We start from the raw sequence: 23,557 nt of genomic DNA on the forward strand, positions 1-23,557 counted from the left end.
AAGAGTGTCAATATTTTGAGTGTATTGCATGTTTTTAACTGAAAGGGATATGTCTGTCAGCAAGTTTTTTATCCATCTATCCATCTAACTAAATGAGGAATTACAATTAATGAATTTTGTGTTTCCGCAATAAGGGCAGATATTGCAGAAAATGTTGGAAGCTTTGCAGGGCTGAGACACAATGACTGTCTTCAGCTGTCTGCATAAGATAATAAATAGTGTTCAAACTTGAGTAGAGGTAGTAAATGCTAGTATTTGCTCTTCGGAGGCACTCTCACTTTATTTTTATATTTTATGCTGTATGGAGAAGAATGAATATGACATTTCTTTACTTATAACAAAGCTCTGCAGTCAGGTAGGATATGGAAAGTATTTGTAAAGGGTAAATATCTATTTTGTGCCTTTATCTTATTTTTACAGTTTTGATAGGAATAAAGATCTTGAAATAAGTTCCTTACTAGTTCATTTCTTACCTCCTATTTTATACTGAGAAATTGCTGTTTGCATGTCTTTTAGCAAAAGGCTAAAAATACTATTTTGTTTTCATCCAGTAGGACTGCAAACAGAATGTCTCCTGAAATATTTTTTAAATATTAAATAAAAAAGATAAAACTATGGTTCATCTATATTAAATAAAAAATAGTTAAACTTGGCTCTCCTGTGAAACGACATATAAGAGATAATGTCTAGTCCTAAGCTTCTGAAATTTCATTGGTGCCTCTTGGGCTGTTTATGTAGAATGGCTAGAAGGGCATACTTACTTGCTTCTTGTACAGGATATTCTTCCTTTGCTTGAACACAGTTTCAGCAGACTACTCGTGGGTCCAGGCTGGTGACTTCACCATAAAAGTTAATGAGTGGGAATGGAGGGAAACACTGTGATATGCAAGATAGTTTTTAGCCTATGGTTTCTCTCAGTAAATTTATGATGGAAAGAATCCATGTACCAGCCGGAGGAAGGACTTGGCTTTTAATCACTAAAGTAAACTGAATCTGTTCACATTTTAGCACCAGTAAGTGTCCTGGATAGAATGTAGACATTGCCGTTAGACAAAACAGTGAAGTCTATCCTATAATATTTAATGAAATACATTTCTGGCTACAGTAGAGAAACACCTTCTGGTGGGAATGACAGGGTAATTTATGAATGCATTCAAGCTTCAGTGTGCCTCTGCTTTTAAATTAGATTACAAGTATTTGCAAGATGTAGGAGAGGCACTTGCGTACAGCAAGTCAACCCACTTAATAACATTAAAAAGTAGTCAGGGAACACCACACAGAGAAAATAATGTCATGGATCAGTGAATTAAATGAATTAGCACCCGCAGTTACGATTTTGTCACTGAGCCAGAAGATGCTGCATCCATTACACAGATACATTCATAGTCCGGAGGAGCAGCCGGCATCTGGCAAAGCCTGCCAGCTGGCATAGAAGCATCAGCTGGCGTCAGCTGGATTTTAGCTGCTTACCTGTCACTGCCAGCTACAAGCAAGTCCCAGTATGCTGAGAGGTGATCGGTGATTTGTCTTTTAAAAGCATAGACTAAGTAGCTCAGTGCAGTCTTTACAAACTTTTACTTCATTTGCCTTATGTTTTTTTATGAACTGGAAAAGTGCTGATATTTTTTGTGTCTCATTTCTATTTGGAATTCACAGACATGCTTAATTCCCTGTCACAGTGACTTCCCAGAATAACCAGAATTTTTGGGAAAATGAGTATCTCTGAAAATATGTTCTGTATTGCAAGATCTTTCAAGTCACACATTGGTTGTAAAAAATGTATTTCAGCATTATAACTGTGTTTTTAGAGTATTTTATGCCAAATTTAAGCTATTCTGTTGTCTTGTTGCTCCATTTTTGCTCTCTAAGGAATAAGGTATTAGCCTTCAGTTACAGATTTCAGTTGGTTGAAACTGTTTCAGGTAGTCTGAGTCTAGTTTGGTGCCTGGTAATTGTGACCATGTGTACATTTGTCTAAAATGCATGTGAACATAGAGTTAGCTGGCCATTTTAAAACATGAATCTCTGGTTTAGGTTTTAAAATTATACAGGGTCATCTTTAAACTTTTTTTCACTAATCTGTGAAGGAAGTCTTGCTTAGCAACATGAGCTAGTTTGATCATATCTGGAGAATATATTACCACTTAAAAATACTTTAATAGGATAATTTCAAATATGTTGTCTACAACAGCTATAGTCTGGAAAGGTTTTGTCTCAAACTAGGCATGTCTAATGGGTTTATGACAACCTATGAATTTGCCCCTGAACAAGGTCAACTTGGAGGTCAGTGAATGCTATACAAATTGCATACTACTCAAGTCTGTAATTATCCCTGTAAGAAGTTAATGTGCTTGGGAGTTCAGCAAATTCATGTAAAGCTTCAGAAATTACCAAGATAAACTGGGCAGTTACTTTTGCAGTGAAAAAGCACAATCAACAGGATGTGGTGCTTACAGAGTATTCATTTACAGTAACTTGTAGCCACATCATCTTGTCTGCTTGTGTACTCAGAAGATAAAGACCCTGAATTGTTTCTCATTTGAATAAAACACTTTAAATAATATTGCTTTTTTACTATTCAGCATATGTGCTATACATACAGGATGAAAATCCTCTCAGGGTAGATTTTATTTCCAACTTTGGCAGAACATCTACTTTAACATCAGTTCATTAACTGTTTAGTCCCTACAACAGGGACATAAAATATCTGTCAGAACTTTGTTGAAGGCAACATATATACCTGCTTCTTTGTGTATTGTCCAATTTCAGTAGTCTCTAAATAAGAACTAAATTTGCATTTTCAGATGAAAATGTCACTATCATTTCTCTTTTTCCTGTATTTTTCTATTACAAATCTGCATTTCATGTAATTGAATGACTAAGTAGTTGCACAGTTAAATATTCCTAAATCCTATAACACATATATAGGAAACATTTGCATGGGCTAGTACAAATTTTGTCAGTTAACTATCTGCAGTATGAGCATCTAAAAGAATATTACAGGGATAAGGGATAAAAATTACCTAAAGTTTTTAATATTATTAAATATCCAAATATTATTGTCACCCAGCTATTAAAAGTAAATTTTGATATGTAGATTAAGTATTGTTCATATATTATAAATACAAATTTAGGGAAAACTTTGCTGTTAGCTTTCATTTTACTTGTGAGTCAGTATTTTTAATGTTATTTGTTCATCAATACTATAAAGTACGACAACAGCTTGGATATGAACATTTCTTATTTTGAAGAACTTCTGTTTTGAATTTTGTGATGTGCTGCTGTTGTATTTCCTTATGGCATAAATCAAAATCACAAATACCAACAGTCCAATCATTGTGGGAAGTTGGTTTTGGTATTTCTAACATCTGAACTATACTTCTAAAATTCTTGGTTTACATTTCATTATTTATGGACTGATCCACATCAATATCACTAGGTTTAACCAGCCAAAATAATTTCCTCAAGGTTCCCTCCCTCCTTTTCTTCTCCTCCCCCACCCAACATCTGAAAAGATTAAACTCTTAAGTGTCAGTATATTGTACCAACAAGTGTCTGTTACCCAAAATGTGAACAAAATCCTCAAGTCTTTGTGAAGTGTCAAGGGTGTGGAAGAAGCACTTTCATACAAGAGTGAAAAGCATTCTTTCAGTAATCCAGAAATTGTGCTGAGAGGGCTTAAAAAGACAGTTTTCCAATTTTCCTTGTTCAGGAATCAATCCTTTGTCAAAAAGATAGACTTAAATGTGTTCACACTGAAATATAAACTAGCAGACAACCTAAGGAACTTGTGATGTACTCAGGGTGTCTTACATAGTTCTGCTGATCAACTAAAGGAAAAGAGGGAAAAAACAAATTCCAGAATAAATATTTGATGTGTCTTTTTTCCCTTTTTAATAGCATCCTACAAGTAAGAGGTGATGTTCTTTGGTAGACCTGGTAAGAAGTCAAGCTTACATTTATGAGCCATTTGTTAAGGTGAAGAGCATAGAGATAAGATGAATTTCTTACTATCATATTTAGTTAATAAAAAGATTTGATGTTTGGAGAGACATTCAATTCACAAATTAGCTTCTGTCATTAATGTGAATGAATTCTTTATAGAGTGTTCATTTGATCCCAGATCATTTTGCATCATCTTTCTAGATTATCAAATTGTTGGATGGAAAACGGTCTCAAACTGTAGGAATATTAATATCCAGTTTGCACCTGGAGATGAAGGATATTCAACAAGGTAGGTGTTTCTTGCACTTAATGTGTCATATTTGCATGGCTATTTTTTTCTCATAGACCCCTTCAGAGAATTTCATACATTAACAGAATGTGCTTTGAGTATTATCCTCTTTAAGTTATCAGAAGAATCCATTCTTCCAGTATATTCCGGTATATGTAAAAGTTTCCCCTAAATAATCAGAATTGCATTTAGATACAATCCTCTATACTGTTTCAGTTAGCATATCAGTTTCTGTAGTGTTTTCTCAAACACTACTTTCTTGTTTCATTTCTCCCCTGCAGTTCCCTCCTTTTTTTTTAAGCAAGTCCTCCACTGACAAAAATGAAATCAAATGCTTATATACAAATCTTTTTCCCTCCAAGTGTGTAGCCAGTATTTGTTGAATGTTTAAATTTAAAAAAACACATTCCAAACTGATGCAGCTACCATGTAGCAATCATCAGAAAGATGATTACTGGATGGCATTTTTCAAAGCACAGAGCTACTCAGAGTATAAATTCCATTACTGGTAGAAATTATCTTAGTTTGCCAGTAGGACTGTAGAGAAATACAGAATCTTCAGAACACTAGGGTAATTCAGATTCTGCTTATGTTCTGGATTTTAGAAGATATTGTTTAAGCATATTGTTTATTTCTTTTTCACATTAAAAAAGGAAAATATTCACCATTTAAAACAACTGCTGGAAGAATTCAAGTTGATGTCTCCTTTTTGCTATTGTTTTCCCTCCATCACATGCAAACACTGGGAAGGGTGTTGAGATGCTGCTGGCATTGATTATTATTAATTTCAGAAGAGCCTTTGAGCATCTAGCACTTTGAAAGCACAAAGGCTTACAGATGTCTCTTGGAATGGAGGGAAACAACGAAAAGAAGGAATAATTTTGTGCCTGCCAGTATTGTGTGAAAGGTATCAGAATGAGATGGAAAAAAACTGGTGTTACTAAAGGTCTGAATAATTTCCTGGCAGGAATTACAGCAGCATAAGATAGGATAGAAGCTGTATTATAAAAACTGGGTAGTATTCTTAAGTATCTTTGGAGATGTTTTTGTGATTTTTTATTTTCCATGCCATGATGTTCTACTAAAATGGAACATATCTCTGTCTGTGTCTTTCTCAAGTCATTTGCTGTACTTCTATAGCTTTTGAAACCCTCTGGCCAATTCATAGCAAATTTAAGAGAAAAGAATAAATCAAATGTTTGGTATGTATACAGTAGCATTTTAGGTCAAATCAGCAGTACACTTGTGAGTCAAATCTACCAGTTAGCCCCTTTGCTGTGTTTGCATTGCAGAGCAATGCAGAGCAGTCTCAGAGTGGGCAAACATCATTAAGAATTAAGTTGAATGAAAAGATTTGCTCTAGGAGTGTGCCAGCAGTCTCCACCTACAGCAGGCTTTAAATTTTGCTGGATCAGATCAGAGATGGTTAAAACTCCCCGAAATGTGTATAGTGTGAACCCTTGATCCTCAGGACCAGCTGTTGCTGTCTACAAATCTGTTTCTAAAGACTACGCTACTTGCAATTGAAGACATAGCTAATGTAGTCCTACAAGTTTAATAAAAAATAGTGTTGGTAGAAGAGAGACACCAAAACAAGTGCTGTCACTAAAGGAAAGTTTATAACTCATCACGCTCTCTATTCTGAGGTAGCAAATGATCGGCCTGTCACCACATATGTTGCTCAAGGCAGCAATAGGGTATGCTGCTTCTGGCTTATGGAAGCAGCTAGGAGATTCAAATGGGACTTGGGAAAACTGTTAATGGAACTTTTTGAAATATATTAACAAAGCAGGATGAGTGATTCCGGTCAAGATTTGTGTTCAGAGACTATCATCTAGGGAAATAAAAAAAAAGGTTTGCCAGACTCAGGGAAAAAGATCTGTTTTGTACAGAGGATCTTTAGAAATGCATGCTACAATGAAGACAACAGTAGAATTATGCTCGTTTCTCTTTTAGTCTTTATCCCCTGGTATGTTGTTTAATTTAAATCTGTGTGCAGTCCTGCTAAACAGCAGACAAATTCTTTGAAGACTGCTATAGTAAATATAATAAATGAAAAATTATCATAATAAGCTAAATAGCTCATGAGAACACCTAACCAAAAACCTGTATGATTGTTGGGTGATGAACATCAAAGGTTTTTTTTTACAAAATGAAGTTACAAAGAACTAGCTCTAGAAAACATGAAAAATAAGCGCTCATCCATTTTTTCAAGCCAATTTCCATTGCATAATTCAGTATGTGAAAGACAGGGAAGAGGAAAGTTCATGGTCTTTGGCAGCTTGCAATAGAGAGTGAAGAAACCAGAAGCAAAAAAAAAGTAAACATGAAAAGAAACGGATATCAAATTTTATTCCAATTTTTTCTGACCATGTTTGTTGAAAAGCCACGTACAGATGAATTTGCTGTCAATGAACAGTGTACTGATTATTGCACCTGAAGTAGCAGTTACAGAAATACTGAGAAGTAGAAAATGTTTCTACTGATAGAAAAGCTATGCGTGCAGATGGGTGCAAACTTGTAGAGAAGGCAAAACAAGAGTAATCACAAGAAAAGCTACATCCTTCTTGAAAGTAGTGTAAGAGTTCTGCATCAGTAGGATTACCCTCTCAAATTAAAGTAAATAGCTTCACAGCATATTCTGTAGATAGCTCACAGTACAAAACAAACAAATGATTATCTCTGGCACCCAGATGTTTCATTTTTGAATTTGATAATGAGCCAGCTGCCATACTTCAGGAAGGGAATCTCCCACACATGTTTGAGAGAGTGAAGTTCATCTTTTGCAGATAAGTTTAAATTCTTACTGTGTATGAGTATGGTTTAGGTAGAAGACAATGAAGAAGTGAATATTTTGGCTATTGTAGGTATTATATGATGCAGAGGGACATTTAAAATTGTCATGCTGTTCCTGTGTAATACTCAGCTTTTTGGTAGTTGGGAGAGGAGGAGAAAACCTAGGTGCTGTAATGTTCTGAGCTCACTGACAAATTTTATCAGTGAATCTGGTGCTGAAGAATGTAATATATTTTCTGATTGGACCACTATTTAATAATAATAATTTCCTGAACAGAGGAAGCAGACAGAAAATCTGCCTCAATATGCTATATAGGATCTGTATTTTTATTTAAAAATGAAATAGCAATAATCAAGTCGTGCATACATTTGAGATTATTTTCAAGGTTGATTCTCTACAGTTTTTAAAAACCTTGATGAAGAAGAGATGAGGGATACTGGAGGTCAGCTGCTAGGTAAAGAACATACTTTAACACACTCAGAGAAGTAATCTCCATTTTGTATCAGTGCACTTTTGTCTTACTTTTCCTGTTATTGTTCAGCTGAAATATTACAGTTTGAGAGACAAACTTGTGGTTCAAGAAAACTTGTGTGGCTTTGCTGCTGAATATTATAACTTGCTTCACAGTGAGGTGTTTCAGTTTTGTTTCAAATGGGAAATAGTGATTATACCTGTATGCAAAGACCCTCGGTGGGCACTGGCCTCAGCTTTTTCCAGGGCAACATTTCAGTCACTCAAGCAGTTCCCAATATAGTAGCTAGCAATAGCAGTATACTCAAAAATGCATAATAATAATTTTTACTGCAGCATACATAATCTGTACTGGCTTCCCATGAGCTACTGACATCTTTGTTCAAGAGTAAACTGGCAAAATTATGGGGGAGCCCAGATGAAAAATAGTTTTAGTTACAGAAAATGGGATGTATAGAAAATGTAGACACTTATGTCAAGTGGAGTGACTATCCCAAATCCCTCCCTACCTCCACAGTACCTGCATTTTGCCACTAAAATTACGAGGCATCAGAAGTTCTGCTTCTGTACATTGCTAGAAATAGTTCACTGTCTAATTCCCCTGATTTCAATCAGAATGCATTAACTAGATGGTCTTACATGCTGGTATGTTTTCCTTGGGACCAAATCTGTGAGATGTGATAGTAGATCACACCAGATGCACACTTTATAATCTGTTGTACTATTTGTGGCAATGAAGTGCCATCTTACTCCACACAGAACAGCTGCAGACTTTGCTAGTACATTTACCAGGGCAAGAGTTTAACAGTGTAACACTGCAACACTGATAGAACTTAGCGTATATGGCAAAGTGGGGAGTGTAACGCTGATGCTTAGCATTGAGACTATTTCTAATGCTAATTTAGTATTTTTTTTTTTCTTTCCTAGATGTTAAACAATTAAATATAATGTCTGAGACTCCATTTATTAAATCAGGATGGCACTGGCCAACCTGTAATAGCATGTATGGGGACCTGGTATGTTTATTGTGCATTTGGAACATTCTTTTATTCACCAACAATGTAAATTATCTATTCAGAGACATGCTAAGCTTTGAAAATTAATTAGAAAAATATATTCAATCACACTTAGATGGGTTTTATTAGAATGGATTTTGTTGAAAAGCTTAGGTTATACCATCTGCTTTTGTAGATCCACCTTCGTTACTGGGTTTTTTTGGTTGCTTCTCAAATGTAGAATATATTTTTATTATAGTGTAACAGATATTCTAATGCTAAGCAATGCAGGCAACTATCATGCCATTCTGCACCAAATTTTTTTCCGTGGCATTGTAAGAGGGGACCAGCTTTCTAGAAAGAACTCTCTTATGTTACTGATGTACAATGTCAGACAACCAGTTGAAAAGTGTTTGATTGATCTTCTCCAACTTTGTGATTTAACCTCCATTGTCAACATATTGGAGTACATAACTGGGAAAATATGAACATCAGATTAACTCACTCAGACTGATAATCCAATAATCATTCTAATTCCATATTATGCTTCTAATCATCCTGGGATTTCTGTGTGGTCTTCCTCTGATGAGAAGCCACAGAGGTTAAATAAATAGGTTGCATTTCCTTAGTGCAGTTTATGGTTTATCATATATTATGGCATATCATTGTTAACCAGGCACTTACCATCCAAAAGACTATGTTTTATGTGCATAAAGTAGACTACTCCAAAGCCACTCTAATCTTCAGACCTCAGTGTGCTCAGAATTTCTGAATCTCAATTTGTGTTTTAACTGTATTGTGCAACACAAATAGGATCACAGTTCCTTTCTCTATTATATTTTGGAAATACTTCTGGCTAAAGATAAATGCTTTGGAATATTTCTTACTTGCACTATGTGAAAATAGTTTTATGGGGGTTTCAACTAAAATATTTTGCAGAATGGAAGTATAGATTATAAATATTTAGAAACTGTTGATCGAAGTTGCTTGATTTTCCTACCTACACAAACTATTACAAGTATGCATTCTCTATATATGTATACTATGAATGAAGTACAGATAGCTGCTGCATACCCATCTCAGAAGTTGGGAAACAATTTTCTTTAAAAGGTTTGGGGTTTTTTTAGAGGGGAACGTTTTTGGTTTTGTTTTTTCTCTGGAAAACTCACAACATATGTTTCTGTGAATCTCTTGGGCATCCAGCCTGAATTGAGTAGGTTAACATTATTGCCAGAATCTTTTGCTCCTGACTTCTTGCAGGAGCTGAGCTTTCTGTCTTCTAAACCTACATTACGCCCATAGTGCTTCTTTGTAATGTGTATTTTAATGGCTTTTGTGTTGCATGATAGTTAAATACAGGTCAAAAACACATCAAGTTGGCAGAAGTAAACCAGAGTGACTTGGGTATTTTAACTGGTTTTCCAAGTAGGGATTTGCATTTAACAGTTGTCATTTTCTAATTGACTAGATCAGTCACTATTTAATTTAAATTTCCATTGATGGGCTTCATGTTCGCATGAAATCAAGCCTAACTCAGCAGAATGTACTACGTTAAACAGTGAAGTACTTCCAGGCCAAGGAAATGTAACTTTGGAAAGCTCTTTTTATTTAAATAACATATTTCTGTTTTATCATTAGGGAGCAGTTAAGATGATTTCGTCATATTTCATACTTTAATCATCACATTAAATGGTTTGATATTGCTGAGTAAATGTAAGCTCTGTCAGCAGGACTTAAATCCTGATTTAACCAAAATATGTTTAGTAAGAGTGAGGCTGTGTATCAGTATCAGCCTTAAGATTGTTGGTATTTAAGCTGGTTAAGGGAAGTATCTTTCTGATATTTAACCTCTAAGTCCTAAAATGTATGTAGGCTGCACACAGTACGCTTTAAATTCTCAGCTTTTCTTTGGTCTACATTTTTGAATTGATAAGGCAGAGTATGTGAAAAATCTGTGTGTAAGGAATCTGTTATTTACAGTTAGATTCATTTTTAAAAAGTGAGTTTGTTAAATAACTTTGGTACAAGTTTATATTCAAAGCAATACTCTAAGTATGTGAAATGTAGTTGGCAAGTATTTTTATGTGTGCCTGTTAGTTTGAATGCATGATGCTGATCTGTTTTTTGTCCTAGCTGACGGTTATTATATCCTAATGGGTGCAACCCAGCACTAATGATCCTTGTGTATATAAATTCTTCTTGTTGTGAGCAGACACCATAGGCCACATAAAAATGTTTGCCTCAATTTCCCTGAAAAAAAGGATCTCAGAAACCAGACTTGGCCAAGTAACAGATTTTTTAAAGGTAGAGGAACCCAATAAAATTACCAGCTTTTCACAGCATGAGTCTACTTCCTTTTGACATATTGTGAGGTGTAGGTGAAATATTCTAACTGAACTGACAGTGTAAGGAAGACAGCTAACTAGAAAGCAAGATAAAAGTAAAAACCACTGATGGTGATTGATATCGTAATAGCTAATAATTGTTTTGGAGCCTCTTTTGTAGATTTATGATACTTCACCTATATTACTTATATTTATGTGGGTCTTAATGCAGTGAAGTATCACAGTTAAATTCACTGTATCAGAAAGATCACTTTGAAAAGCTTACCATTTTTTATTCATTTTAATAATGTTAATAAACATATGATTAAAACTGGGTTACATTTTTTGCAGAAAAATTATAAAGCTTTTGTTCCTTTAACTCTTAAGTAAAAGGTAAAATAATTAGATTCTTTGAAGTAGTGTAATGGGTTTTTTTTCAGCAGCCCAAATTCAAGTTAATTTACACAGCACACTGTGACTGTATTACCCATGCTGTATTTTACATGTTTTTGTCTTCTCCAAATGTCTATGGCATAAGATTTAACCAGTCTGAATGAAAAAGACAGAAAGACAAAGATACTAAAATACATAAAGATGAAATAAAGGAGGCTGTGGATTTTGACAGTACTTCCAAGTTTTTGCAAGTCAGGGTCTATATATATTAACATCGTAAGATGACCAGCTGTCACTGAATTGAGTAATATGGCTAGATATTTAACTGCAGCCTGTCTGTATGGACACTGCCAATAATAGCATGGGACAGGTTGTATAGCAAGTAAATCAGAAAGTATTTTCTCTCTTTGTACTTAAATGCAATCACATCCTGCCCAAAAGAGAAAATAATAATGTCGTCAATTATTAATTCTGTTAAAAATATGTTCATTTATCAGACTGTATTTTATTAGTTTAATGTCAAACATTTTTTTGCTTTATCATGTCGCTTCAAAATAACACTGATTTCTTTAGAACTGGTATTCAGTACAGAAACATAGATAAGAAAATGCAGCATTAAAAGCCACTCTGATTTTGAGGACTTTTTTCTGATAAATCCTTGACTGAAAATTCCAGTTAGATGTGCAAATCTTAAACTTCTTACTAAAGTGTTCTTTTTCCCAAACTACTTCCTGTTACTGTAATAGTTCTGTAGCTAAAAAAAATGTACTATTAGTTAAACATTTTGCATTTCTAGTATGAATTCAGATTGCCTCCAATAAGTTGCTTTTCTAGATAACTCTTGACAAATAAACTTCTCCTTGTAAGCAGATTTTGGAATATTCAAAAATAAGATGAAAGTGAAACTGCAAGGGGTTTTGAACTCAATATGCATATTAAAGTCTTAGCAATTACATATATTGAACTATGAAACCAATTTTCCAATAGGTTTTCCAGTCTCTTGGGTTCTTTTGAAATATTGGATAATACAAAATATAATGCAGCTCATGGAACCATCTTGCAAGAGCCAACAGATGATCTCATAGATTGAATCTGTAATGATTTTGGTTATACTCTAAAAGTTTATTTGCGTCTTTTGAATAGGGCAAAAATAGTTGGAGCTATTGATGTTTTTTCACTGATACTGTTTTCTTCTGTGTAAGTCATTACTTCTAGCCAAGGTATAATGTCAACAGATAGAATCATAATTGACAGGCAAAATTTTAAAACATTCTAAATGTCATTGGACCTTTTAATAAAATTAATTAGCCTGCCACAGAGAAAATTTACTGGCCTGCTGGTTAATTTCACAATGTAAAATCGTGGGGTAGGTGGAAGAGCAGGCGAAAGCTTATTACTTTTAAATAATTATTTAAAGATGTGTGCCTTGCCCCTTTCAAACATGAATTGCAAATACATCAAGAGCTTTAAAATCTTCTAAATTCACAGTCAAGTTTCCTTTGAAAAATATAATATAGTTGAAATTAAAATTTATCAGATACTAGCTACTGATGAGTCACTGGTTACATGGAAAATTGGTAGACCCCTTAAACTTGATTCTTTTAGGATTAATGTTCCCAGTAACATTTAAACACGTCAGGAGTTCAGAAATTGTGCCCAGTCCCATTATGAGTATTGAGGAAAAGCCAGCTTTAAAAAAATTAAACATCCAAAGTTATTTCTGTTCCATTGTGCGTCTCTCAGTTTACTGGAATTTAACATTAGAGAGCATTAGAAATCAACATGAAGTGATACTATTTAGTTTTCAGAAGAGTCCCAATACATTGCCTGAATTGCAATGGGATTTGCAAATGTCAGAAACACCTAACATCATATATTACAAATGTAGTAACATTTGGAACTAAGGAAACATGTTGAGACTTTTCATTTTCGGTAATGAGGCATAATTAATCCCTGAAGAGTATACTTAGGTGTCTCTGTGTGATGTGTAAAAGTATTTCTCTGGAAATTGTCATGTCGGTAGTTTTCAAGAGGATAAAGCTAAATCGAACGTGACCTGATTTATGAAGATACCTTAAAAATCCATAGTACAGTCTTCTATTCCTGCAAATTTGTACCTTGCAAATCTTGCAAGTTTGTCTGTCTGTCTACTTTCCAACATTGCTAGTGCCAAGTCAAGCAGATCTCCCATCGGGAGACCTAAATACTCCAACTCTCAATTCATTCCTATCCATCCTTATAAGCTACCATGAAATCTGTCCGGTATCAGTTGTTCTTATGTTCTGCGTGGCCACCTAGGTAATCAGGTGAATGCCTGGCAGGTCATATCTTTGCTGAGTATACTGGAGAGGAAAAGTAGAACTCCTTTCACCAGAGACTCCTAAGAGTTTATAATAAGTTCTTTCATGAGTGCTGTGACTTGAAATCAAAACAAAAGTAAAATGCTGAAAATATAAAATATTAACTAAATATAAATATGTCAAGGTCAGATCTCCTTAATACGTTTCTCAGGAAGCCAAACTGAACTCTTAAGTTTAAGATGTTCAAGCATCTAATTTGTCATTGTGTTCTATACAGCTATACTGTGTGTTGATGACTCCATAGTAGATCTGGAAACACTGGAAGCACTATATGAAAATGTAAGTAAGTTTGAGTAAAGCTGCGGTTAATCACAATATTTCAGACACAAAATTAAGTAAAGTTTTATTTTTATGTTTAGCCATTTTAGAATACAGATATTATTCCTTCCAGTACCTGAAGGGGGCTTTTAAGGATGCTGGGGAGAGACTCTTCACTGGGGACGGCAGTGATGGAACAAGGAGTAACGGGTTAAAACTTAAACAGGGGAAGTTTAGATTGGATATAAGGAGGAAGTTCTTTACTGTAAGGGTGGTGAGGCAGTGGAATGGGTTGCCTAGGGAAGTTGTGAGTGCTCCATCCATCCCTGGTGGTGTTCAAGGCCAGGCTGGACAGAGCCTTGGGTGACATGGTTTAGCGTGAGGTGTCCCTGCCCATGGCAGGGGGGTTGGAACTAGATGATCTTAAGGTCCTTTTCAACCCTAACTATTCTATGATTCTATGATTATTTAGAAAAAGTCTTTAGTGAATTTAACAGTAATAAAATAGGTAACGTAAGAAAATACTCTTGACATGCTTATTTCTCTTGCTGGCATACTTTCTTAAATGTCAGAAATTTAAAACAGTGGGCTGTTTTGGGAATCAGGTTAAACTGTAACAAAAGGCATAATATCTAGCAATTTTCTCTTCTGCCTGAAAAACACTCTCTTTACTTAAGGCCTATTTTGTGCTAACAGTATAAGTGGCTAAAGCAATTAACTTGGGTTAGTGCATTGCTGTCCTTACCTAAGTTGCTTTGTAGATTAGGTATATAGCATTCGTAAACTGTATGACTATGAAGTTGCATGGAAGAATACATTTACACTTGACTGTACCAAAGCTACCTCTCCAACCTAAACTGTGTGAAGTATCCTGTAGCAATACTTGCAGTGCTGTGTTCTACAAGGGTGCTCTGCTTTGTGTCCATCGGTAGTAAATGACACTACAAGGCAATGAATAAATTTATCATAGATCTCTATTCCTCACTCTTTTGCATAGTCTAAATGTTTTCCAATAAAAGTATGGTTGTTACTTGCAGACAAACGGGTAAATAGTATTCTATTCATTTGTTATAAATTAGTTATTAATAAATTTATATTAATTCACCTAGAGAGCACAAAAGGATGAACTGGAGAAAATCAAGCAATATTATCAGACTTCAAAAGAGGAGGAACTGAAGCTTCTGGATAAACCAGAACAGTAAGATTATCTTTCTGTAGTATTTAATTGTTATATAATATAGTTCTTGATGGTATGTTAAAAGGGATCTTGATAGACAATTTTGGGTAGCTAATTTTCAACTTCTTTGTGTAATTCAAGGCATGATGTAAACTTTGCCGTTATCACAACTTTTTTCATATATGACAAATTTTACTACAGCTTCGACCACCAAAACTGATAAATTATGTAGCCTTGAGTCAGAAAAATTCTGTTCCCATTCTCACATTTATAAAAGTCTTATCCTTCCCTTACAGCTTTTAGGGCTAAATTAACATGTCATAAAGCAGGGCCAGATTAATTTTGGTTGTTGATTATTTGAAACAGCTCCATGCACAGAGGGGTTTGGTGGATTCTGTGACAAAGACACATTGTACGCTTTGGTCATGCTAATTGAAGACCTACAAGGCTGATTCCACAGTTCATCTCCTGTAACTGTTCTGGGCACTGACAACTGTTAGGATGAAAAACTTCTTAAGTATTACCCCTTCCGTTGTAATAAACCTTAGCATAATGTGAAAATCACAAGAACCCATAAGCAGAATTGTAATCCTGAATTTTATTTTAGTGTATTAATTTGATATCAGATTTTGGCCTGCTGGTAGTGTTTGTCTTCTGCTACTTTGCTAAATTTCCGTTTGTACTTCCATAATTTTCTTCTAATCACAGTGCAGTTTCCTGCTCTGAGGCCTCTCTGTCATCTTGCTTCTTGCTCTTTTCAGTTGTTGCCTTTTATGCTGTCTTTGCTGTAAGAAGGGGTAGGGCGAGGAAGAACTGAAGTAGCAGAGATAGTATGTGACTGGTCGATGTCAGAAGTATTGACTTTTCATACCTTTTTTTCCCCATTAAAATGTTAGTGGTGAAAAGCACATTCTTTCTCCTAATACAAATCAGCTAAATACTCATTTGTGACTGTCCACTGGGGAATAGGTTAATTTTGGAGAGGGGCCTATCATACTTGATTGAATGGCTATCATTCTTAAGTAAGATTTAGAGGACAAATAGCTGTAAAGTGTATATACTAGCTTGTTCTTGCATCCTGTATCCATGGCTTTCATTGCATTGTCTTGGGGCATGAGAATACATTGTGTGACTAGTTAGTGTTTTACAGAGCTTGAATCTTTGGCAGTCTGTTTGCTGTATGTCTCAATGAAACAAATATTAACGCATTTTTTTTGTTCTAGAGAATACAAATCTTGTAGAACTACAGATTTACAAAAGGTTGTCTGTTTTTATAAATTTCAGTGAGTAAATGTTAATCTTAAACACGAAGTTGGATTTACGCTATCATTGTTCCATAATTAAAAGTATTGTAAATATAGCAGTTATGCCTGATCATTCAGAGTCAAATACTACTGTCAAAGACAAAAGAATACTGGAAATACTAGCAATAGGCAGTCATGTAATGAATTCATTGACATGAATTCACTGAAGTCTAAAGGAAACATTTGCCATTTTTAAATGCTTGGATTACAAGACAAGTAGAAAGATTTATTGGTATCACTGATGCTGTCCTGCACATGTGATTTTGATTTGTTTCACTGGCATGTTAAATTTGCTATTGTTGGCACAAATAGTAATTATGACAGCAACATGACAATACCCCCCTAAATTATGCTTTATGATAATAGTTGTTAAAATGCTAATGTTCATTATCATGATAAACATTTATATGCACAATTGACCACAATTTGGGAGTTTGCTAGCAGGATACAGATGCTTTAGCTAGTTTCCAGGAAGACCCTTTTAGTTGTAATATAAACTCTTCGAAGTCCTCTCTGCTATTAAAGAAATACAAATGAAGGAAGTAGCAGCAAAATATGGTATTGAGCTTTCCTGGTTTGTATGTATTATACATATATGTTTGAATTCAGGAATTAGTGTGCTATTGATAATTGCTGTCCAAGTAGTGCCATTTGCTTTCTTTGAAGACTTCTTTCCTTTTACTTCTGTTTAAATTTTACTGGCTTACTTAGAAACTTGCAGAATTAGATATGCCTTTCCCCCCGGAAAAAAATTTACTAATTTTATATTCTTAAAATGTGCGTAAATGTGAACTGATAAATAGTTTGCCTCCAGAGAGTAAGCCTTCCTTGTCTATCTTCAGGAAGAATGTTCTGTTACACTAACAACATGGTAATATGCCTGGCTTGAAAGTACCCTTAAGTCCTTTACTACAGGATTCTGGTAGGATAGAAGAGTTCTCAAGTAAAGGCTTTTTTTTTTTTTTATTACAGTTTCTGCAGGAGAGGAGTAAAATGGACCTCCACAATGATGAACAGCAAATTCTGTTTACTTTAGGCCATAAGAAGTGTAGCAGCAAGAAACCTCTCAAAAAGCTGTGTCACAGTCATGCTTACTTTAAGTCAAAATAATACTTTTCTCAGATTAAAATTGCAAAAAATGGCTGAAGTAAAATTGACGGTTTCTCTCCACCTGAACTGATGGTTTATCTTTGATAAACCACCAGTTTTTAGTCTTGGAAGGCAGATGCAGGGACTGTGAGAATGAAGACCTTACGCCCACTGTAGGAGAGGATCTGGTTCGAGACCATCTTAAGAACCTGAACGTGCACAAGTCCACGGGTCCTGATGAAATCCATCTGCGGGTCCTGAAGGAGCTGGCAAATGAATTTGCTAAGCCACTGTCCATCATATTTGAAAAAACATGACAGTCAGGTGAAGTTCCCAGTGACTGGAAAAAGGGAAATATAACCCCCATTTTCAAGAAGGGGAAAATTGATGACCTGGGGAATTACAGACTAGTCAGTCTCACCTCCGTGCCTGGCAAAATCTTGGAGCAGATTCTCCTGGAAGGCATGCTAAGGCACATGAAAAACAACAAGGTGCTTGGTGACAGCCAGCATGGCTTCAATAAGGGGAAATCCTTTCTGACCAATTTGGTGGCCTTCTGTGATGGGGCTACGGAACTGATGGACAGGGGTAGAGTAGTTGATGTCATCTACCTGGACTTGTGCAAAGCATTCAACAGTGTCCCACATGACATCCTTGTCTCTAAATTGGAGAGACATCAATTTGATAGGTGGACCAGTGGGTGGATAAAGAACTGGCTGGATGGCCGCACACAAAGAGTTGTGGTCAATGGCTCAATGTCCAGTTGGCAACCAGTAACAAGTGGTGTCTCTCAGGGATCGGTGTTGGGACCAGTTTAGTTCGGTGTCTTTGTTGGTGACATGGACAATGGGATTGAGTGCGCCTTCAGCAAGTTTGCCAATGACACCAACTGTGTGGTTCGGTTGATACCCTGGAGGGAAGGAATGCCATCCAGAGGGACCTTGACACACTTGTGAGGTGGGCTGATGCCAACCTCATGAGGTTTAACCATGGCAAGTGCAAGGTCCTACACCTGGGTCAGAGCAATCCCAGGCACAGCTACAGGTTAGGCAGAGAAGAGATTCAGAGCAGCCCTGAAGAGAAGGACTTGGGGGTGTTGGTTGATGAGGAAATGAACATGAGCTGGCAGTGTGCGCTGGCAGCCTAGAAGGCCAACTGTATCCTGGGCTGCATCAAAAGGAGCGTGACCAGCAGGTCAAAGGAGGTAATCCTGCCCCTCTACTCTGCTCTTGTGAGACCTCACCTGGAGTATTGTGTGCAGTTCTGGTGTCCTCAACATAAAAAGGACATGGAACTGTTGGAACAAGTCCAGAGGAGGGCCAGGATGATCAGGGGACTGGAGCACCTCCTGTATGAAGACAGCCAGAGAAAAGTGGGGCCGTTCATCCTGGAGAAGAGAAGGCTGCATGGAGACCTCATAGCAGCCTTCCAGTATCTGAAGGGGGCCTATAAGGGTGCTGAGGAGGGACTCTTCATTAGGGACTGTAGTGACAGGACAAGGGGTAACAGTTAAAGCTTAAATAGGGGAAGTTTACATTGGGTAAAGGAGGAAGTTCTTTCCTGTTAGGGTGGTGAGGCACTGGAATGGGCTGCCCAGAGAAGTTGTGAATGTTCCATCCTTGGCGGTGTTCAACGCCAGGCTGGACAAAGCCTTGGGTGGCATGGTTTAGTGTGAGGTGTCTCTGCCCATGGCAGGGGGTTGGAACCAAATGATCTTAAGTTCCTTTCCAACCCTAACTGTTCTATAATTGCATGATTCTATAACTACAGATTCATGCCATGATTTTGTGTTTCATAACTACATTCATAATCACTAAGATTCCTTTTTTGATGGATTTCAATTATAAGAGTTCTGTCTAGATATTTACACTGAATACTTTGAATTCCAAAATCTGGAGATACTTTCTTTTTATGCTGATGCTCTTTTAACTCTTGACACAATTATGTTGTATTCCAATGACCAGCATGTAGAAAATGCTTGCCTTTTCAAAGGAAGAGAAGAATGTGTGTCATTTGGCTTTTTTAATTTAAACTTTTAAAATGTACGTATATTAGAACTTCAGTGAAATAGTTTGGGTTTTTCTTTCTTTTGTTTCTCTCACACAAAGTGCAAAGTATCCTCTTTTTTTTTTCTTTTTTTTTTTTTTCCTGGCAATACCATTCATTCCCAATAGGAAGCATTTTTATTAATACCAGCTTGGCATTTCTTTTTTTCCCCACTGCTAAAGTGTAAAAGCCAAGCTGGGCCTCCCCAGTCCTTCTCTCACAATAGATTTTTACATCAGGGAAGAAAGAAAAAGAAGGGAAAAAATATATATGTTCCAATTATAACGTCGTATTTCACACCAGCCGCAAGTGGATTTTGCTGTTAATTTAGACAGCCATTATGTATTCAACAAAGCATTGCATGCAGGAGAAATTTATAAAGCAGATTTGAAGGTGGTGATATTATCTATTATGAAAAAGAAATAATTTGGGGAAATCAGATGTATTGGTTTAAATAATTAAAATAAATTCATTAAAAATGCAAGATAATAATGGTTTCCATAATTTCCCATGATGTAGAAAGATCTTTATGGCATTGTGTTAAGGGGTATCTAGGGATATCTATAGACATGAGATTAGAAGAATGTTCTAAAGTGATACTGGAACAAAAGGCAACTTGTTTCTGGATTTCAAGAAAGCATGTGTATCTCTGAAATCTTGACTCAAAACCCACAAAGCAAATCATGCAACCTCTTTTATTATAAGAAATGCTAAAGTTTCTTTTATTATTTATTTTAAACTGAAGAAAAGTGCGGAATTACTCATGCCTTTGGGATGCTTTCATTTTGTCATAGCCGAACTACAGTTGTTGAATATGCTTCTGTCTATATTTACCAAAGAGTTAAAGGAAGAAGGCTGGAGCAGACTCACAAGGAAAGTGCATATATGAGGACAGATAAAGAACAAATAAAGAGTTAGTAACTATGCTGAACAGTGACTGAAAAGAGATATAATCTGCAAGTATTTTAGAGCTAAATAGACGGCTAGGTGCATTACCATAAAACATGCTGCTATATAATTGGAAGTGTGGTGCAAATTAGTAAAAGAAAATTGAGGCTGAGCATCAGAAGAAATTTCTTGGCAGACATTTTATATTATGAAATAACATTGTAGGAATATATTGAGTTCCGTATTGCTGGGCAAATTTTTAGGAGAAACAAAAACACGTGAGTGAAACATTAAATAGTGTTTCTCTAGTTCTTTCCTTTTCCTTTTTTTTTTCTTTTCTTTTTAACCTATGATCTAGGTTTATGTTTCTTCTACTTATTATTCAGGGTTAATGTATTCGTGTGATAATGATTACTATCTTGCCTTTTTCTTGATATTAATAGGATTTCTTAACACATCGAGCATAAGGAATGTAAGAATCATAAATTCTGTCACATTTGATTTGAAGTAGGGAAACTTGCATGTATATTTCATTATACTACAGCTTTGATCCATTATTGTACCCCACAGAAAAGAAATATAAAGATTCATTTATACTTTTGTTTTTCCTACAGATTTTTATATGAGTTATCTCAGATCCCCAACTTCACAGAACGGGCCCAGTGTATTATCTTCCAGTCAGTTTTTTCTGAAGGGATTACATCAGTGCACCGGAAAGTTGATATCATAACTCGTGTTTCCAAGGTAAGTCATAATGAAAGCTAAATAAAAACAGAAACATACTTCTTTTTTAACATAAATCATGAACCTTAAGGCTGATTATTGGCTACTTAGGAAAATAAAAATATATTAAATTTCTTAGCTGCTTATAAGAACAAAAGGAAGAGGAAAGAAGGAAGATGAGTTCTGTGTGATACCCTATGATCTATGTAGGAAAACTGATTTTTATTCCAGTGGAAGATTTTTATTACTTTGCACTTTAAGTGGAGTAATAGATAATCTCCATTAAATAGAAATTAAATATAAGACTAGATTAGTACAGGGCCTTGTAAGCTTACTTTATTTTTCACATCACTGTTGATGCCATCCACAATAGATGTCTATCACATTCATAAGCTTATTACATTGCCCTGGTATCTGTACATTTCTGTTATCCCTAATATAGTGGATTTTTTTAGTAACTGACAAAGCTGTACCTAAGATTTCTATACTATGAATGATTAAAGATTTTTAAATTCTAACCAATAAACCATGAAAAGTAGAATGAGTTAGGAGTTCAAAGAGGACTTAAATAGTGACCTAAAGTATAGCATCCTGACTTTTTTTTTTTTCCCTCCAAATTTGGAGCTAGCTTTTGCTGTTTGCCTTCACAAAGTGCCTGTGTTCTGCCTCTTTGGATTCCTTTGCATATTCTAGTGAAAATAGTTAATTAGTGTTTTCTTTAAAAAGGAGACATAAATAAGGATTCAGTTTTGTATGAGGTAGGGGAAGTGGAATTGCTCTCAGTTTCCTTGTGAGGAGCTCACACTACAACTGATTTATCCAGTGTGTAGTATAAGGTGTATTCTAAGGCTGCATATTTAAGAATTAGGCCAGTGGCCTCAGGTTCTCAATTGACAAGATAGATGTCTTTATATGTAAAGTAAAATAATTTATTAGTTCTCCACTGTGTTTCTTTTCCATTTTGACGTGCAATAATTTAGTCCTCACCCTGGTATGTCTGCATGGATCCAGACATGTGAATTTCCAGAGCACCAGGACCAATGGGAAGCAGACTGACTATGACAGTCTGAGTCTAACCTAGTGGCAGCAAAAATAGCACATCTCCATTTGACTGTGCATCATGCAAACTCATAGAATCATAGAATAGTGATAAACCACCTCATCAGTAAGATTTTTAAAGGCTACTAAGAATGCTTAGTAATCTTCAATTAATGTGTTTTTGTCATCTGCATAGTGTGTGATACCATATAATTTGCTTCATATGGATTAAGTTAAAGATAGTGTCTTAGGCAGGTACAGTCTAATAAATGTTCCTCTTAAATGTTCGACTGTTGTTCCTGTTTTAGCTTCCTTTCCCTAGTGGAATAAAAACACACAAGAAACAAAACTTCTAGCAAAAATAAAGTAAAAAAAAAAGCTTTTTTGTTATATTAGCAATTAGAATTTTTGTGCCAATAGCAGTTACTGACTAGTATCCTTTTTCCAGGCTTTGCTGAACATGACAAGCGTAAAGGAAATTTTAGGTTTGATTCTGGCTTTTGGAAATTATATGAATGGTGGGAATAGGACCCGAGGTCAAGCAGATGGATTTGGATTGGAAATACTCCCCAAACTAAAGGATGTCAAAAGCAGGGTAAGTGCTAATTTTCAATTAACAGTATTTTTTTCTCAGGTGATATTCTTGGTCCTTCATCTGTCAAAAGTTAGTATTTTCTTATTTTTTACCATTCTCGCTTGAAGGAACAAGGCACTTTGTACCATTTTCTTGATTTTTTTTTCACCCAACTTTTCACTTTCTTTTTCACATGTGCGTATTTCCATAATCTCCAATTTCTCCTATTCAGTACTACTAAGTCTTCTGGGAGGGCTCTCTCTTACTAGTAGGGATGTAATTACAGTAGGATATAGAGAAGCACAGACTGCTGAAGTCTTCTCCAGTAAATGTGCCCATTCTTTTTTCTTGCTCTTAATGTAGCTCTAGGTGAGTAAAAATATTTTTAAAATCAGGTTTAAAAGCAAAGTATCAGTGAAGGTTCAGTGTAACATGTACACTATGGAATTATACTTAAGGCATATAAATTTATAATATACAGGATTCTGATCCTCTTCAAAGAGGCACGTCAGACCCAGCAAGATATTTTCAGTCTTTTTTTTTTAATTAGCAGTTAAATGGATGTAGGGCATGAAATCTGAATGGCATGCACGAGAAAAATGCTCATAGATGGCAATAAATTTATTTTGTCAAAAATTGAGAGCTAGCACTCATGATTAGTCATGCTAGGATCAGAGTTAGTCTCAAACAAACTTTGGAAACCTTTTGAGAGGAGATTGCTTTGTTCCTTATTTCAGTAGGGCAGAGGAGGAGGTGTTAAATAATGTAGGCAATGGAAACACTGCTTAAAGTCATTCTTTGTCAGAGCATACATAGACACTACATGAATACATGAAGCAGCAATGAAGTGCTCTCTTGAATTACAGGAAATGTAGATTTTAAGCTT

At 35.6% G+C, this 23,557-nt stretch overlaps 1 protein-coding gene across 6 annotated transcripts in view; it reads left to right on the forward strand.

Moving 5' to 3' along the window:
* FMN1 (formin 1) overlaps positions 1-23,557 on the forward strand; it is a 187,904-nt gene that overhangs the window by 109,508 nt on the left and 54,839 nt on the right. For all 6 annotated transcript variants that reach the window (XM_057420082.1, XM_057420085.1, XM_057420084.1 and 3 more), the window contains 5 exons: positions 4,147-4,234; positions 13,792-13,853; positions 14,942-15,030; positions 20,951-21,080; positions 22,546-22,692. In XM_057420082.1, the coding sequence (XP_057276065.1) occupies positions 4,147-4,234; positions 13,792-13,853; positions 14,942-15,030; positions 20,951-21,080; positions 22,546-22,692 (516 nt within the window). The remainder of the gene's footprint in view (positions 1-4,146; positions 4,235-13,791; positions 13,854-14,941; positions 15,031-20,950; positions 21,081-22,545; positions 22,693-23,557) is intronic.

The sequence above is a fragment of the Pezoporus wallicus genome, unplaced genomic scaffold, assembly GCF_028554395.1.
Source record: "Pezoporus wallicus isolate ANWC-B61680 ecotype Strahan unplaced genomic scaffold, APGP_CSIRO_Pwel_v1 contig_5418, whole genome shotgun sequence".
NCBI lineage: Eukaryota > Metazoa > Chordata > Aves > Psittaciformes > Psittacidae > Pezoporus > Pezoporus wallicus.